The sequence below is a fragment of the Salvia miltiorrhiza genome, chromosome 7, assembly GCF_028751815.1.
Source record: "Salvia miltiorrhiza cultivar Shanhuang (shh) chromosome 7, IMPLAD_Smil_shh, whole genome shotgun sequence".
Taxonomy (NCBI): Eukaryota; Viridiplantae; Streptophyta; class Magnoliopsida; order Lamiales; family Lamiaceae; genus Salvia; species Salvia miltiorrhiza.
The window spans coordinates 55,022,900-55,039,621 of record NC_080393.1 but is presented as its reverse complement, the minus strand read 5'-3'; the positions used below and the strand labels follow the sequence as shown (position 1 = coordinate 55,039,621).

At 34.4% G+C, this 16,722-nt stretch overlaps 1 protein-coding gene and 1 long non-coding RNA gene across 5 annotated transcripts; one reads left to right on the top strand and one right to left on the bottom strand.

The window, feature by feature from the left end:
- Nucleotides 1–113: 113 nt before the first annotated feature.
- LOC130994821 (uncharacterized) lies at nucleotides 114–5,198 on the bottom strand. 2 transcript variants are annotated; one of them, XM_057919894.1, is made up of 15 exons: nucleotides 4,838–5,198; nucleotides 4,110–4,234; nucleotides 3,605–3,854; nucleotides 3,218–3,315; nucleotides 2,869–3,121; nucleotides 2,588–2,779; nucleotides 2,276–2,467; nucleotides 1,853–2,130; nucleotides 1,574–1,782; nucleotides 1,324–1,497; nucleotides 1,024–1,131; nucleotides 869–938; nucleotides 679–786; nucleotides 508–602; nucleotides 114–283 (listed from the first exon to the last, which is right to left on the bottom strand). In XM_057919894.1, the coding sequence occupies exons 1-14, from the start codon at nucleotides 4,875–4,877 to the stop codon at nucleotides 519–521; spliced, it is 2,181 nt and encodes a 726-aa protein (XP_057775877.1). In that variant the 5' UTR covers nucleotides 4,878–5,198; the 3' UTR covers nucleotides 114–283; nucleotides 508–518. The 2 variants fall into 2 exon arrangements, with proteins under 2 accessions (XP_057775877.1, XP_057775878.1); XM_057919895.1 differs by lacking the exon at nucleotides 1,324–1,497.
- A 7,818-nt stretch (nucleotides 5,199–13,016) lies between these two features.
- LOC130994989 (uncharacterized) lies at nucleotides 13,017–15,697 on the top strand. 3 transcript variants are annotated; one of them, XR_009091969.1, is made up of 6 exons: nucleotides 13,022–13,105; nucleotides 13,202–13,351; nucleotides 14,175–14,216; nucleotides 14,475–14,558; nucleotides 14,649–15,075; nucleotides 15,184–15,697. It is a non-coding gene; the product is annotated as an uncharacterized LOC130994989 (long non-coding RNA). The 3 variants fall into 3 exon arrangements; XR_009091967.1 differs by having other exon boundaries at nucleotides 14,175–14,377; XR_009091968.1 differs by lacking the exon at nucleotides 14,175–14,216 and having other exon boundaries at nucleotides 13,017–13,105.
- Nucleotides 15,698–16,722: the final 1,025 nt, after the last annotated feature.

Sequence of the window (16,722 nt, the reverse complement as noted above, 5' to 3'; positions counted from 1 at the left end):
AAAAAATGAAGTGATTTTAATTTACACTTCAAATTGATTTACTTTGTAAACTAGATTTTTATTTGATAAATTAACAAGTAAATAAATAAATTTAATTAAAGACCACACCCATGGTGATTTCGAACTCAAAACTTTGATCTTGGACATTGATCTACTACCGCTAGGTCAACACACGCCTACACTACAGATTAGTATTTCATTTTTAGATATATAAATTTTGACTGCAGCTTCTTAACCTTCCTCTACACTTGTAAATAGGTCCCTCACATTCTTCCCTTGATGTCTGATCAAAACCAAAAATATTTAGTTAGAAAAATAACCCAAATCACTAAATCAAAAAACATGAACACCCATGAATGGAAGCCATTTCCCATCAATTTCATTTCAGCACAATACTTCCATTCACCCATTCGTAATTCATAACAAACACATTATGAAAAAAATGAGCAAATATATAAGATGAAATTAGACGATAGATTTAAATCATGAATCAGTATAACTAAATACCTTGTCCTTTGTCAACCAAACTGATCCAATACGCATTCTGCCCACTCTATTCGCATTTCATCAATTTCACTTCTAGAATAACTGTCTTTTGTAAACTACAAAACACACACAAATATATAATGTATTATTTATAACAAATTAGTTAGTATTTAACAATGCATATTAATATACCATTTTCTGTAGCGAACTTGAGCCAAGATCTCTACAAGTTTCGATGATTTTTCTCATATACTGCATTATGTAGAACCCACATTGCTTCGAATCAGGCTGGAGAGGAGCCTGTGTTACAACAATGTATTAGAGTGAAATTAGCACCTACTAGTTGTTAGTCGTATACAATTAGCAGAAACGCCGTGCATACCTTTACGACTACCCAAGTTGGTGACTTTTTCTCATTCTCTCCTTTAGATGCACAAAACATCGATAAGGCCCTGCATGCATTTACAAAGTAGAGAAAAGTTAGTATATCCTTGACCGACTAAAAAAAATATTAAGCAAAAAATCAACAAAACTTACGTATTCACAATGTCTTGCCAAACCCTATCACGAATGCGGTGAGAAAGAGGATCTAGCAAAAAGATAATCTTGTTGTAGGGTTGGATGACCGTGAGAATCCAGTGAAAACTACAAAAAGATATACAATAGTAAAAACACATTCTGAAAATCCAAATGAAGTTGAAAGTGAACTGCCATCGGGGGCGTGGCTAAGGGGGATGGTGTAAGGCGATGCTCACCAAACCGACTTTTGTTGCTATATACTTCAAATATTTCCTATACCCATATAAATTTGAAGATGCACCGTGACACCTTACTTACCCTATATTACACGGTGCCAACACGAGTTGATCTATTGATGCACTGATCAATCTATCGGCTAAAGCGCGTGCTCTTTGGTCTTCTGTTAAGTTGTTAAATTTTGAGATCAAATTTGGATTTACAAATCGAAATCTAGTGAGTATGTTTTCTTTTTTCATCTTCTGGTGAAGGTACCTACCAATTTCACCAACAAATTAGAAAGGAATAACACCGATACTAATAGTCTGAATAAGTAGATAAAAAAACTTACCACATGTAGGAAATTATACAGCAGTCTGAAATTGGCTTTAGAAAACAAAATTCTTTGATATCCTTGAGGAAAATATAAATCTTATATTTCCTACCGAACACATCATCATGCAAAGTTATTGATTGACCAGCTTCCCCACGTACAAGCTGGAAGTAGGACAGCAGCAACTCCAACTTTTCAGGGAAACATTTTGTCCTCATTGACGTTCCCTAAAAATTCAAAATTAAATGAACTCCGCAATACAATGACAGCGTGATATAATGAATTTTAAACACGTACCTGCAAGCTAAAATGTTCGTTAATAAGTTCAATATCACTGCCACTAGAGATAGTATCATCATCCTTGTGACATGATAACTTCGCCCTCTTCTGATTGACATCTTTTGAAGTAAGGGTTTTGATGATCCCTTCGAGCTTTTTTATGTAAGTATCTCGAGCCTCAATAGATCTCTGTTCAGCTTTTGTTTTCCATTGCCTCTCTTCAGGAGGATCGAGATTCATTGTTTCTTCTTCGATTTGTTTGGTTTTCTCTTCTTCAAAGTCTTTTCTTCGGTCAACTGAATTAAATATATGTAAGAACATTGTACATACAGAAATGACAATTCATATATAAGAATTTTAGTGCAAGATTATAATCCACAAGTTCATAAAATAAAACTATATGAACATTGCACGGAAAGAAATGACAAATCAGATAAATACATGTCTTGTCTTTCCTTGCTCTTCGTTTGACTGGTTCATGTGGTGACGGTGATTTCAATTTACGCTTTGCCTTGGAAATGTTCATCTTCGTCCCGCTTTCTTTACAGTCATTGCAGTTAGGAAGATTGAAACGAACAGTCTCTTTGTCAGTTTTTGCACATTTCTCTTCTTCAAAGCCTTTCTTTCCACCGGCTGAATAAGCATATATCCTATTAGTAGAGGAGCTAAAGCACTATGTAACACACAAGTTTAGGTGAGAACTTAGACGATCAAGTAACCCACAATTGGATCAGAAAACAACTAATTACATACATGCATTCTTTTTCCTTAGACATCTTCTAACATGTGTACTGGAAGATGCTGAATTCAACTTTTGTTTCCCCTTGAGAATGCTCCTTTGCATCCCACTTTCATCTTCAGCACTTTCATCCCACTTATTCTCGTGTAATGGTTCTTTGTAAACTTGTTCAACTTCCTTTTCCTCGGCATCCTTCTTTCTAGTCACTAAACAAACAAATCATATTAACTAGGAATCAGTCAAAACGAGCAGGACAATGCATATAATGGGAAGGTATGTAAGTCTTAAAGCTTACGTTTATGAGCTCGAGCTACTCGTACGAATATGGATAGGCCGCTCTGTTCTTCTATGAACTCACAGATGCATCTGTCACCCATCTCCATGAGATTCGCATCACACAAACTTCTCCATACGTGATCGGGGCACGCTAAGTGGCCCGAACGCCACTTTAAGATTTTTGTTTCCCATTTGTTCCCACGTTCATCGATGAGCGATATGATATTTGGGATCTTAAGATTGTAGTTCTTGATTACTGTTCTTGGGATAACCTGTAATTATAATTATAACTAAGAATTCTATATTGTGTATCTACAAAATCATTATAACTAATGTAAATTTTGAGAAAGTACGATATAATTTGTTACCAGCCTCCTCCTATATACTTGTGTTACTCTCCACACAAAACGAGGATTTCCCGGCATGAAGATGTCACCATCACGGCAATGTGTAGGTTTGCTTTGAACTGAATAAGCATATATCTAATTAGTCAGAAAAGTTGGGCACTATATTATCCACATAATATGAAGGAACAATGTAAGACCATTTAGAAGATAAAGACAGCACAATGTAACACACAAGTTTAGTTAGAAGCTAAAGAACTGTTGAAATTAAAAAACAACTAATTACATTCATACATGCATGTATTTTCTTAATCTCTTTTCTCACACGTAACAAACAAATTGAATTAACTATGAATCTATCAAATGTAGCATGACATGCATATTGGAAATTATAAAAGTCCTTAAACTTACGTTCATGAGCTCTTTTTATACGTACGCGTATGTATAAATCAATGCGCCCTTGCATGAACTCAAAGATACATACATCGCCTGTGTTAATGAGGTTCGCTTCGCACACTCTTTTCCATGCCACTTTGGAGCACCTATGTGATTTCCTGTTCTTAAAGACATTCACATCCCATTCTCTCCCCTGTTCATCGACGAAGGATATGATTTTTGGGATCTTAAGATGGTAGTATTCTATGACTTTTTTGGGGAGATACTGCAATTATAAAGATAAGTTAAAATTTTGGACTAGCATAAAGTAAACATAATAAACAATGCATTTCTAGTATGTGTGTGTATCTACAAAATTATACTATTAACTATTACTGAACATAGTGAGTGATGAAGGAAAAATGGAAGATTGATTTGATTACTTTTGAACATGGCATATAAATTTGTATAATCCAAGGATACATAGTTTCCAAACATCCAAAAAGTAAATTGCAAAAGAGTATATAAAACAATTTATTACCAACTCATTTATTTCTCCAGGTTTTGCTATCCACACAAAATGAGGAATTTCTGGGGGAACAGCCAGTCCCGATTCGGAGATTTCAGCGTCATCTTCAACTTTCTTGATTCTTCGCATGCTCGGAACTGAATAAACATATATATTTGATTAGCAGTGGTGTTGTTCCGAAGCGTCAGCTATTTTCCGCCGCCGCCGCCTCCGACGCCGGCGGCGAAATAAGCACAACGGTTGGAAATCTATGCTTCCTTCCGTAGATTTAAACATCCGACGTCGAATCGAGTCGGAATCTCTCTGAACCTACTTCAAATTTACTCAAAAGGAAGAAGATTGGAAAAAAAACAATTCTCTTCTTTTATTTAAACAGCTAAACAGAAATACAAACTACTGATTTTCCGGCCAACGGAAAAGGCAAGCACAGAACAAGCAGACAAAATAACAAGAAAAAAAAAATTAACAAAAACAAAAACAAATTAGCACTGATTTTACGCTTAGGTATAATTGCCCTTGGAGGTGAGAAAACAGAGACGACACAATTAAGGAGGCCGTGGTAAAAGAAGATGAAAAGGAAATGGAAAGAGAAGGGAAAAGCAAGCAGGTGAGAGAGAGAGAAGGGCACATGCAGATGCAGTACACAAACCCCTTCCGTCGATTTAAACATCCGACGTCGAATCGAGTCGGAATCTCTCTGAAGCGTTGAATCAAAATAAAATGAGAGAAATAGTTGTTACCTCGGCGACGATGAGGATGAGGATGAGGAGTGGTGTCCATGGTTGGCGTAGGTAGCTAATGGTGAAGAATGAAACCACCTCTGAATCTCTCTCTTTCTCTCTCTAGGAGCCTCTGATTTCGCGTGAGCTAAACCTCTTCTCTTTTTCCTTCTTCTTCTCCTCCTTTGTTGTGATTCCCCTAATTTTGTTGATATTGATTGCATCTTTACTTGTTTCCTCATCAGTGGCCTGAGCTTCCCATCTTTCTCGATTCTCAGACTGCTCATGTTTCCGTTTCTAGTATTTTCCCGCCTTTCTCTCTCTTACTTTTGCAGTCGCTCCTGCAAATACTTTATTATCGACGCGAGATTTTGGATTTTCATCCAACAATGAACACTACATTTCCTTCTACGAGTAATATTTTATTTTTATACTCTTTATTATTAAAATATTTTATTAATTTAATTATTATATATCATGTATATTTATAAATAATTATATTTAATTATAATTTAAATATTTTTGATAAAATTAATTAATAAAATGCTATATTTAAATATTGCATAACGATTAATTTATTTCAACAACGTAAAAACTAGCATTACATAATACTCTTAGAATTAAACATTACATAATATTTGACAAAGCATAAATTATACTATGATAATAACAAATAATTTTCTATGAAAATACATTTTAGATTCTATATATATTTGTGCTATTTTAAAAATATATATAATAAAGAGATTAATAAATTAAATTTTAAAAATTAAATCAAGTATATATAAGCATTTTCTAAAAATAAAAGAAAGAATAAATATTATAAAAAAATAAAAAATAAAATGAAAAAACAAAAAAAATGTAGCGGGTGATCAGTGCCCGCGAGACACTGTTCACAAACTCTAATCTAGCGTGAAATAGCGTGGTCTATTGGACAACATCTCCACTCCACAATAGCGGCTACCTCTGTAATAGAGGAGCCTTTGGAGATGCTCTAACAACCAGTGACGTAGCTAGAGGGGGGGCAGTGGGGGCACTGGGCCCCACTGAAAATTTTAAAAACATTAGGGGTATTTTAGTAATTTTATATTTAATATTAAATAAATACATAAATATTAGTATTATTTTTAGTAATAATTCCAATTTCTCTCTAGTCAATCGTATATGAGATACGTTATCGAATGATTGTCTAATATCTTACATCAGAAATGATGAATTTGTAAATATGCACTAATGAAACGATTATGTAGCGATTTCAAAACATGAAAATTATATAGAAGAGAAATTTTATAATGGTAGAATATTTATTTTTATTTTTGTAATATTATGGTGCAACTAATGTAGCATTATGATTTTATTGAAATTGCTAATATTCAGAGTCTTTTATAATATTATGATTATTACTTTCTTCGTCTCAGCTAAGTTGATCAACTTATTTTCGACAGAAAATTTAAGAATTTAGTATTTTAAGTGTCTTTAGTAATAAAGTGAAATAAGTGATTTTTTTTTTGCTTATATATATTTATTCCATATAAGAAAATTGATCATCTTAATTGAGACGGTCAGAAAAAAAATATTTATGAAGTTAGTTGGAACCAAGAGAGTATTTGGCCCCCCTGACTGAAAAGTCTGGCTACGTCACTGCTAAAACAAACTTTTTTTAATATAAACAAATAAAAAAAAATGATTGAGGCATAAGTACATTAATTTTTGGATCAGTTCTTGTTTTAACAATTTTTTAAAAAAAGTATAAAAAATACATCGATTTATTGATTATAATAATTTTAATACGAATTTGATTTTCACTCAAATACATTAATTATTGGATCGATATGTGAACACTGAACTATGTCTTCTTCTCATAATATTTCAAGAATGTTATTTTCTCTTTCTCTATACCACGTTTCTCTCCCAGTAAAATTATCACATATTTATGTCCTAAAAATAAACCTAAAATGACATCTTTTATTTGTCTTCAAGTCATTACTTTCTCTCTTTTTGATGTGTAGATTCTCTCTCACTCAATTATGAATTGCCAAATCAGTTTTTATTTGCCCCAAAAATAAATTTCGTGTTTAAATTAACTTTGATCAATAAATTAATATTATATTTCCTTCGTCTACAAAAAGTATGACACTTTTGTCATTTTGGATGTTCACCAAAAGTATGACACCTTCATTTTTTGAACATGGACCCACATTTTTTTCTTTATCTTATATCCTTACAAATACCCTTTACATTTTTACAAAAAAAAATCACCATCAATTCAATCTAAACCACTCATTTCAAAAAATGGTGGGACACTTTCTCCAATACATAAAAATCACCACCAATTTTATTAAAATATGTACCCACCAATTTTATTAAAAATCACCACCAATATGTATCTTTTAATATTTTCAGAATTCGTGTTAAAGCTCAAAATTTATCCAAAGTTGGTGCTACGTCAATTTATTTTCCCACCAAAATCATCTTACTATTTTTTAAAATAATTAATTTTTTTTAATTTTATTTTTTTGTTCATTTCATTCACTTTAAATCATACAAATATATTTTTATTATAATTTTCTACTCATATAATTTCTCACATTTTCATGGTTTGTAGTTTTTATTTTAAAATGAGTTTGTAGACTAACTCTATCCTATATAACCACATTAAATATGTAATAAGATATTTTTATCTAATGTATATAAAAGGGTTAAGTATCAAATAAGTCTCTGCCATAGTAGCCTTTATCACGTTTACCTCTCTATAGTCTAAGTTGGGCCAACTAAACCCTCATACTACCAAAAATTGAATATTCGGGCCGTCGCCTATAACGACGAGATAACGCCGTCTGTCATTTTTGTTTTTGAATCGGTGGGCCCCACCTTAAAATCTGAGCGCGGGTTTGTTAACAACCCATGAAATACCAAACGTCCCTTCGTCCTCTTCACATTATCCCTTTCACCGGCGAAAGAATCAGTGGACTCAAGGAACTCCAGAGAAGACAAGCAAGCGAGGAAGACGAACCTGCGTTGATCAAGGTATTTTCAGAGCATTAATTTTGTTTGTGAAAAATCATTATTTAGGCTGTTGGATTTGATTTCGGAAGTTTTGTAGTCTTTTTCGTACATGCAACTTGAATGTGGACTGGTTTTTTTGTTCTTGTGTTGCAGAATGACTCCTATAAACTTCGTTTTTAATTATTATGGTTTGTGGAAGAAGGATTCTGATATTGGTGGTTTGTTTTATGACGGTTATAACTCTGTAGAAATTGAAGAAAATTATGATAATATGACTTATGATCGTATAATAGATGAGTTTACTGCGTGTTATGATAGTAGACCTAAGAACGTGTATGCCTTATATGATGATTACCCGCTTGAAAAAGGCTTGGTGCTGCTTAGGAATAATGAACATTGTAAGAAGGTTTTTGATTATTTTGATGTACTTGGAGCGGAGGAAATTATTTTGTTTACTGACCATGATACAGACCCCATGCCCGATATTAAACCTTTAGCTTTGTTTGATGAGGAAGAGGGAGGAAAGACTTAGAGGTTGTACATGGGTTAGAGATTGCAAAGAAGGGTGATGGTGTTAATGCTTCAGAGATGAGAGAAGGGTTAGACAGTGGGGTAGATGGGCAAGAGAGGAGGGAGTTAAAGCTTCAAATATGGGAGAAGGGTTAAACAGTGGGATAAATGGGGAAGAGGGAAGAGACGATGAGCTACAGCTAGAGGATCTAGAGAGAGGGAAGGGTCTAGAAGATGATAATGTTATATATGTAAATGTAATAGAAAGTGACAATGATGATGATGATTATGATCACACATTCACTGATCCTTTAGGGCTTGGTTCAGATTCAGATACAAACTCTAGTACTTTTAGTGAGAACATGACAGACAGTGATGATGAGTTAGTAAAGGATGAAGCCACGGTTGGGTCTATTGAGCAGGGAGACCAAGGAAACTTTCAATTAGGCATGACATTTGCAGAGGCCAAAGATGTTAGAGATACAATTAACACATATTCTGTGAGATTTAGGTATAAACTTAAGTTTTTTAAAAATGAACCTAAGAGAGTGAGAGTGGTATGCATTGGTGAGAAGGACTGTCCATTTGTTCTACTTGCATCAAAAGATGGTGATAAAGAAGGCTTGATAGTTAAGACTTTGGTGGCAGAGAACAATTGTGTTAGGCAGAGAGAAGTTCCTAGTGCTTCTCAGGCATATCTTGCAAACTACTTCAAAGATGCAGTCTATAGGAATCCTAGGTTTACAGCCAAGGATATGCAGGGGCATGTCAAATAGCACCTCAAATTACATGTTAGTATGGGCAAATGTAAAAGAGCAAAGAGGATAATAATAACAAAGCTTCAGGGCAGTTATAAGAATGAATTCAATATGCTTGTGGGGTACATTGAGAAGGTTAAGGAGACCAATCCTGGAACAAAGATGGAGCTGCAGTTGTCTAAGAATGAACTGGTACATGGTAGAAGGGTATTTAAAAGGCTGTTTGTAATGTTTGATGCATGTAGGAAAAACTGGAAGGGGGGTGTAGGCCTCTGATATCACTGGATGGTTGTCATCTGAAAGGAGTAACCTTTGGTTGCCTGCTCACAGCAGTGGGCAAAGATGCAAATGATGGTGTGGTTCTTATTACTTGGGCAGTAGTGAACAAAGAAAACAAACACAATTGGAGCTGGTTTGTCAGCTGGCTGAAACATGAGCTTGAGCTTGGTGATGACTCAACAGTGACTAAAGTAATCCATGTCTTATTTGTCAAGAAGAGGACAAAAGCAACACTGCAACATATGCAAAAGTGGAAGCCACAAAAAAGGGGATTGTCCAAGAAGACCAGCTCACGTATTACTATCCAAATTGAGTTAATAACAGTTAATACTTCTTAGAATTCAATAATTTGTTGATTTGGTTCCATATTTGTTAGACTATACATGGCACACAATGTTCTACTTCAAGTGTTCCTACCAAGTTGAAGGCAAAGAGGGCTGCTAAAGGAGTTGGATTGTATATCAATCCAGAGAGTGGTAGGACAGTGTTTAATGTAAGATGTTTTCCAGCTACTTCTTCATTTGATTCTCCTTTTATATCTTATTACATGTCAGCTAACATTATGTTATTGCTCAATCAAAATAGCCTGGGATGTCGCAGTCAATTATGATAGATGAAGGTACCCCCAGAGATCCAGATCCAAACACAAAATTTGCAATCCCAAATGAGCAAGAGCTGAGGAAGGAAAAGAGAAAGCAGTTGGTAAGCAAAGGAGATGGAGAGAGCTCCAAGACCAGAAAGATGGCATCGAAGCCATTCAAGGCTCCAAGAGGCAAGGGAAAACAGCATCCTGAGCAAGTAATCCTTAGGAGATCACCTCGAGGCAAAAATGTCAATTCCACTGTTGGATCAAGCAGTTGAAATGTCATTTTGGAACCTACAAATCCTTATGTTTTAATTATCTTTTGATAGCTACTGTTAAGAACATGTATGGTTTTTTGTGGATTTGTCATTTTGGTAGTTTTATATAGCTGTGATACATTAATGACACAGTAGAATGATGGTGAAGAATAGACAATAAATCTTCTTATTTGCAGCAGCAATGAAGGTGTTATTGTGACTCTATTTACATTGTTATTGAATCCTTATTTCATATGAAAGAACATATGGTAAATTATGCTCCAACATGATAACACATTACATTAATAAAAAAGGCTTCATTACACTAGCAAAAATACAGGGAGTTTAAGCCTAACAACAAAGAGAATTCATTCATAAAGAAGGCTGCATTACATTAGCAAAAAACAGGGAGTTTTAGCCTAATTACAAAGAGCTATTATACTAGTGCAAAATAAGCTAACAACATCCAAGAACCAAACAAAATATATGTGATTAATCTAGTTTTCTTTTTCATTTTCCTTGAGTCTTCTTTCATAGCCTGCAAAACATCCCAAAGTTTGCAATTTCAGTATCGACGTCCATGGCTGTGGAGCTTGAAGTACCCTTCATTTTCATGAGCTTCCAATTCTTCTTCTTCAACTCATTGATTACATCCCTTGCTATTTCAGTCATAGGTTCGTCCAACCAATCAAAATAGCCACAATTCTTGGTCTAAGACAATGAAAACAGAGAGTTCAACCAAAAAAATCCACATAAACATAAGCAATGAAACTCACGAACTTACCTTCCAATTACGACATCCATAAAACCTCCTACTGGGTTTTTGTCCGTCCATGATGTCATTAACGAGGCCCTTAACATTTTACCATCAAATTCGCACTCACAAAACTTTGGATTATCAGAGATGAACTGCCGTCGCACGCGCCACGAGCTCGACCCACACCCACCGGAGACGGATTTGAAACTCATGCTGCACTGCGAATTGTAAAGAACACGGTGAAACCCGCAGGGAATTTCACCAAATCACGCGAAATACTCTCAAATTTTGAAGCCCTAGTCGCGATTTAGGGTTTATGCCATTTCGAAATAGACCCAAATTAAGAAAGGGATTTCAGGCAGCTAATACCTAATAAAATTTAAAAAATAAATAAAAAAAAGCGAACGACGTTATCTCGTCGTTAGAGGCGAGGGCCCGAATATTCAATTTTTGGTAGTATGAGGATTTAGTTGGCCCAACTTGGACTATAGGGAGGTAAACGTGATTAGGGCTACTATGTCAGGGCTTATTTGATACTTAACCCTATATAAAATAATAAAATTATTAAAATAATAATATAGATGAGATTTATGATTGTATATGAACTTTTAACATATGTATTTATTTATTGTTTCTTTCATGGACATTTAGTCAACAATTAAAAAAGATATTTTGAACATATAAGATTAATCAAGCCACTATAATTGTGTATCAATTATAATTTCATCATATTAATTATAACATAATCATAGCATTATAATTTATTCTATTATACTCCCTTCATCCCACAAATATCTTCCTCTTTTTCCTTTTTGGGACGTCCCCCAAATAACTTCCTCTTTCTTTCTTTTCATTTTTGGACAACGGTAGAGACACGAGAAATGCTTGGAGACATGCGATATTTATTTATTCTTATTTTTCACTTTTCACCACTCTTAATACCAATTATAACACATTTTCACAACTTCCAATAATATTTATAACACTTTTTCTCCACTATCAATATACTTTCGACTTTTCCTTAAAACCCGTGCCGTCGTCAAAGAGGAAGCTATTTGTGGGACGGAAGGAGTATTTTTTATCACTTAAATATTTTATAAGTGTTAACTATATGTGTAAATATATATATATATATATATTGATTGTGTGTGTTATCATATTACATAATTTATTTTTAAATAAAATATGTAACAAAATAATTTTTTTTTATCTAAAATGATTTCATATGTTAAGTAAACGTAAATAAAATTATTAAAATAGTAATATTAATAAGATTTATTACTATACATGGACTAAATAATTTATTTATTTATTTATTTATTATTTCTTGAATATTTAGTCAACATATTACGACTGAATTGCACAATGCTGAACACGAGTCTTCAAAATATGACATCGAGCATGAAGTCCGATGAGTTGAAAGAATTTTCAGAATGAATTGCGAGTATTGAAGAAGGAACATTTGGTTAGCATATTTATGACTCAAAACAATGTTACAATTGACTAAGAACACGAGTATTGAAAATATGACATCAAGCAAGGAATCTGATGAGTTGAAAGAATTTTTAAAGTGAATTGCAGATATTCGAGATGAAATAAATTGTGCCGATAACAATGACCATGCATCTGATGATCATCCTTGATGATGTATTGATTAAATAATTTAAATATTCAATAAGAGACATCGTTTTAAATACTTGTTCGTTCTATTCCAACAACATCCATGACAATTCTTATTTCAAAAAATAAGCAATAAATGTTCCTACTCATAGTATTATTATGCAATCTAAAAATTTCAATACTTATATATCATTAATAAATAATTAAATTTTATGTATTGAAATGTCATTAATAAATAATTAAATTTTAAATATAAAAACTTCCTTTATTTAAATCGAAAACTCTTTAAAACGGAATAACCCTTCAAATATTTACAAGCCCATATTATGGCCCGATGGGCCAGCGGAATGGTTCCGGGTCAAAATCCGGATTCGGATACAGATCCGACTGCAAATGCTATATAAATTAGTTATTCAAAACCACCGAAACCGCATAGTGGAGTAGCAGCAGAAATGGGCGCTCCATTTTCTCTCACTTCCTAATCCTCTCCAACGCTCCTCCGCGCTCCATCGTCTCACTGTAATTCATTCTTCCTTCTTTCTCACCGTTCATCCGTTGCTTCAATTTCTCCATTGCAATTGTAGTTCGATTTTTGTTTTTCGGAATTTTGAGCAGGCCGCTCGGTGTTCGTCTCGGCAAATGCTTGAGCAGAGCTGCTGGAATCCACGCGTCGCGGCGGATGAGGATCGGCGAGAGTCTGTGCTGCCTCTGCAGCCTTGCAGTGTCGGAGCATTCGACTTCGCAGACTTCGTCTAGCTCCGTGAAGTATTAACTCTTGCACTTTTTTTTTTTGCTGTTTATTTGAGTATATCTCTAGCTCTGAGTATTTGTTTGAGAAATGATTGGCGTGGCTGTGTCTTTTGAGCGTTGCATGCCTTGTATATAAAAAATGTAGTTATTCGTGTTTAAAATTTGATGATTATGTTTTTCCCTATTTTGGAGTTAGAGCATTGTTGCATTTCTCTCACATTGATTAAGGCGTGCAAAATTGTAACTTTTGTGAGGTTCGAATGCTTTGTGAAGTAATCCGGTTGGTATGACACCATGATGAATGCTGGTTGGTATTGAAGTTGCCAATTTGTAAGGAACTCTGCTGAGACTGCTTATTGACTACATGACTGGTATTAAAGTTGCCAGTATTTTGTGTGAATTATTGTACAATAGCTCCCATCACCAAATCAAATCATAAGAAATTTGTGTTCTAGAAATTTCGAACTTAAAGTTTAGAAAATATAGCCCCCGCCAAGGATTTTTTCTGCGTCCACCCCTGGTTCTTTCAAGTAGTAAAAGGACATGAATGGTTTGTTGCGTGTAATATACTAGACTTCTGTAGGTTAGCAGTCCCATTACATGAACAAATGTGAGTCTGCTACTCTATTATGGGATACACATACATAATAAAGGCACTGACTTCCCTAGCTCCACCAGATTCTCATGCTTTGTGTGAAACGGTTTGAGTATCGTTTAGCTACACTCCTACCACAGCTCTGTTCTCATTATACAATTGTATTCAATTTCTAGCACTTTCTTTTTGACAGTGCTCTGCTCTAATTGCCCCGTTGTTTCACCTCCAATTTGCTTTTTGCAGAATACATATGAGACACTCTTTTTCATTGTGGACCTCCATGCAGTACGCTCGGTTTCCTACATGATTTGAGTATCATACATTCTGTATTATGATAGCTCCCTGTATGAATAATTTTATTAAAACACAGTGCTTTGAAACTTATGATATGGGAGTATATATTTTTAAAGTAGGTTAAACGCGGTTGATTTACTTTAAACTGATAGGTATATCACTGAGTTTCCACCCTCTAAATAAATGTCATTTTAATTAAATTATCTCTTGTGATTTTTAAATTAGATCGGACTCATCTTTTTCTTGCAGATAACTTTGCCGTATGATGCACAAGAATTATCTAAAGCTACTACTGCAGCTCTTTATTTAGCATGTGGTGTGGATCCTTCCAAGGTCTAACAGTTACTTATGCCCCTTTATGATTAATCATTATAGCTACTTGTCACTTGAAAATTATTTGCATGACTCTGTTGAATGTGTTAGGTTTCATGTTGCGGAGAAGAGGTTAAAGCTAAAGCAAGAACTCGGCTCACTTATCTATCGTTGGCGATTCAACCTCATGGGAGAGGAGGTTTCACTTTCTTGGACTGAAGACGAGGAGGGGATATTCAGGGACAATATGAAGCTGTATGCTACTTTCTTGAGCAAGTTCTGGAACAATGCTTGGAGGTTCTTGCCTTCCAAACCGAGGGACAATTTGGTTAGCTACTACTTCAACGTCTACCTTGTCCAGCGCAGAAGCTATCAGAACCGGGTAAATCGGGAAGATGTTGATAGTGATGATGACGAAAAAGTTTGTGGGTTGATTGGTGGCTGCTTTGGACATAAAGCACTTTATATACCTCGGCCTAGTTCCATTTCGTGTACACTCAACACGGAGTCGACAGAATTCGTGTAGTCGAATCACAAGGTTCGTGTTTCTTCCTTCCTGCAGCATCTACAGCTTGAATGCCTTTGATCAAATTGGTTTTAGTGCTCACTATGCTGAATTTGACTCTCATGATATATTTGCATACAGTGATTTGATGGTTGTTGAAGTTATGGAAGTGGAAGTTCCAACATATTTTGATCAAGTTTTGGTTGGGTTGTAAATACCTCTGTAGTGAAGCCAAGTTAACCAGTTTTGGTTTCAGTTGCTTCTTGTTAGCAAGGCTCTGTCTCTCTCTGGATCACATAAGCTCATCAATTTTTATTTTTTAAGCAGGAGTTTGATAACTCCAACCTAGGTGGGAATCAGCAACCAAACTAAACATATGTTACCTTTTATCATTGGAAGACTTGTGTGAAAATCCTTGTTCAGAGACTGGTTAAGATTTGGATCCAAACACATATTCAATGGCATCAATGTGAGTGTCATCGAATCGAGCCAAACTGAATAATGGTGTTCTCAAATTTGGTTTGTTTAGTGTCGAGCCGAATCCCGAACTTTATTTACCGAATACTTTGAAGTTTACAAGCTTAATCGAGCTTATATGAACTTTCTAAATTTAAATTTATATTCAATATATTTATTATCTTCTTTTGAAAATAAATTATTTTATTCAAAATAGTGAATACTCCCTCCATCCATGAAAGAACTTCCTAAGAGGGAGTGACCCACGTTTTAAGAAAAAGATTGTTATGTGTATTGATAGTGGATAAAAAGTTGTTGAATGTATTGAGAGTGATGAAGTAATTACTATTGAGAGTTGTGAAAAAAATGAAAGTAAGAGTAATTATGAGTGGTGGGGTATAGTCCAAAAATAGGTAGAAAGTTTTTTTATGGACGTCTCAAAAAAGGAAAGATAGGAAGTTCTTTCATGGACGGATGGAGTATATTAATTATTTTTTATAACAAATACAATTAATTAGAGATGTAATACAATTATTATTAATTTTAGTAGATAAATATAAGTACTTACTAATAATTTATACTCCTTCCGTCCACGAAATGAGTACCCATATTTCCTTTTTCGTCCGTCCACGAAATGAGTACCCATTTCCCTTTTTGGCAAGTGTACCCCACACATCTCTTTAATTAATACACTCAAAAAGTGGGACCCTTAAACTATTCACACTACACTCCATACATTTTTTAAAACTCGTGCCGTCCACAAATGGGTACTCATTTCGTGGACGGAGGGAGTAATATTTTTTAAGTTGAAATACTTAACGAACTTGTTCACGAGCTAATGAGTCGAATACTATCAAGTTCAAGTTTGGTTTGTTTATTTTTTGAACTTCTCCAAATGAACTTGAACGAGCTTTTTTTCGAGTCGAACTTCGAATAGTTTGCGAACGGCCTGATTTATTTATAGTCCGATGTGATTATAATTTATAAACACCAAACAAAACTACAAATATGTCAAGTTTGAATAAGGATCTTCAATCATTTTGGTGAGACGGTCTCAGACGGAGTTTTTGTACTTATGTCATTATTAATATGGATTGAAAATCCATGCTTATAGGGAAGCGTCTAGTCCGTTGATTAAAATTCACAAAATATAAAAAAATAACGCAAATAGGAGTTAATTTTGTTGATTCTCGATTGAATATCGGAAGAACACATAAGAGAATT

Excerpts from the sequence above, each read along its gene's own strand:
- LOC130994821 (XM_057919894.1), bottom strand. The coding sequence starts at position 4,877 with ATGGACACCACTCCTCATCCTCATCCTCATCGTCGCCGAG. Across the intron at positions 4,235-4,837 it reads TCATCCTCATCGTCGCCGAG|TTCCGAGCATGCGAAGAATC; the intron begins GTAACAACTATT and ends ATGTTTATTCAG. Across the intron at positions 3,855-4,109 it reads CTGGAGAAATAAATGAGTTG|TATCTCCCCAAAAAAGTCAT; the intron begins GTAATAAATTGT and ends TTATAATTGCAG.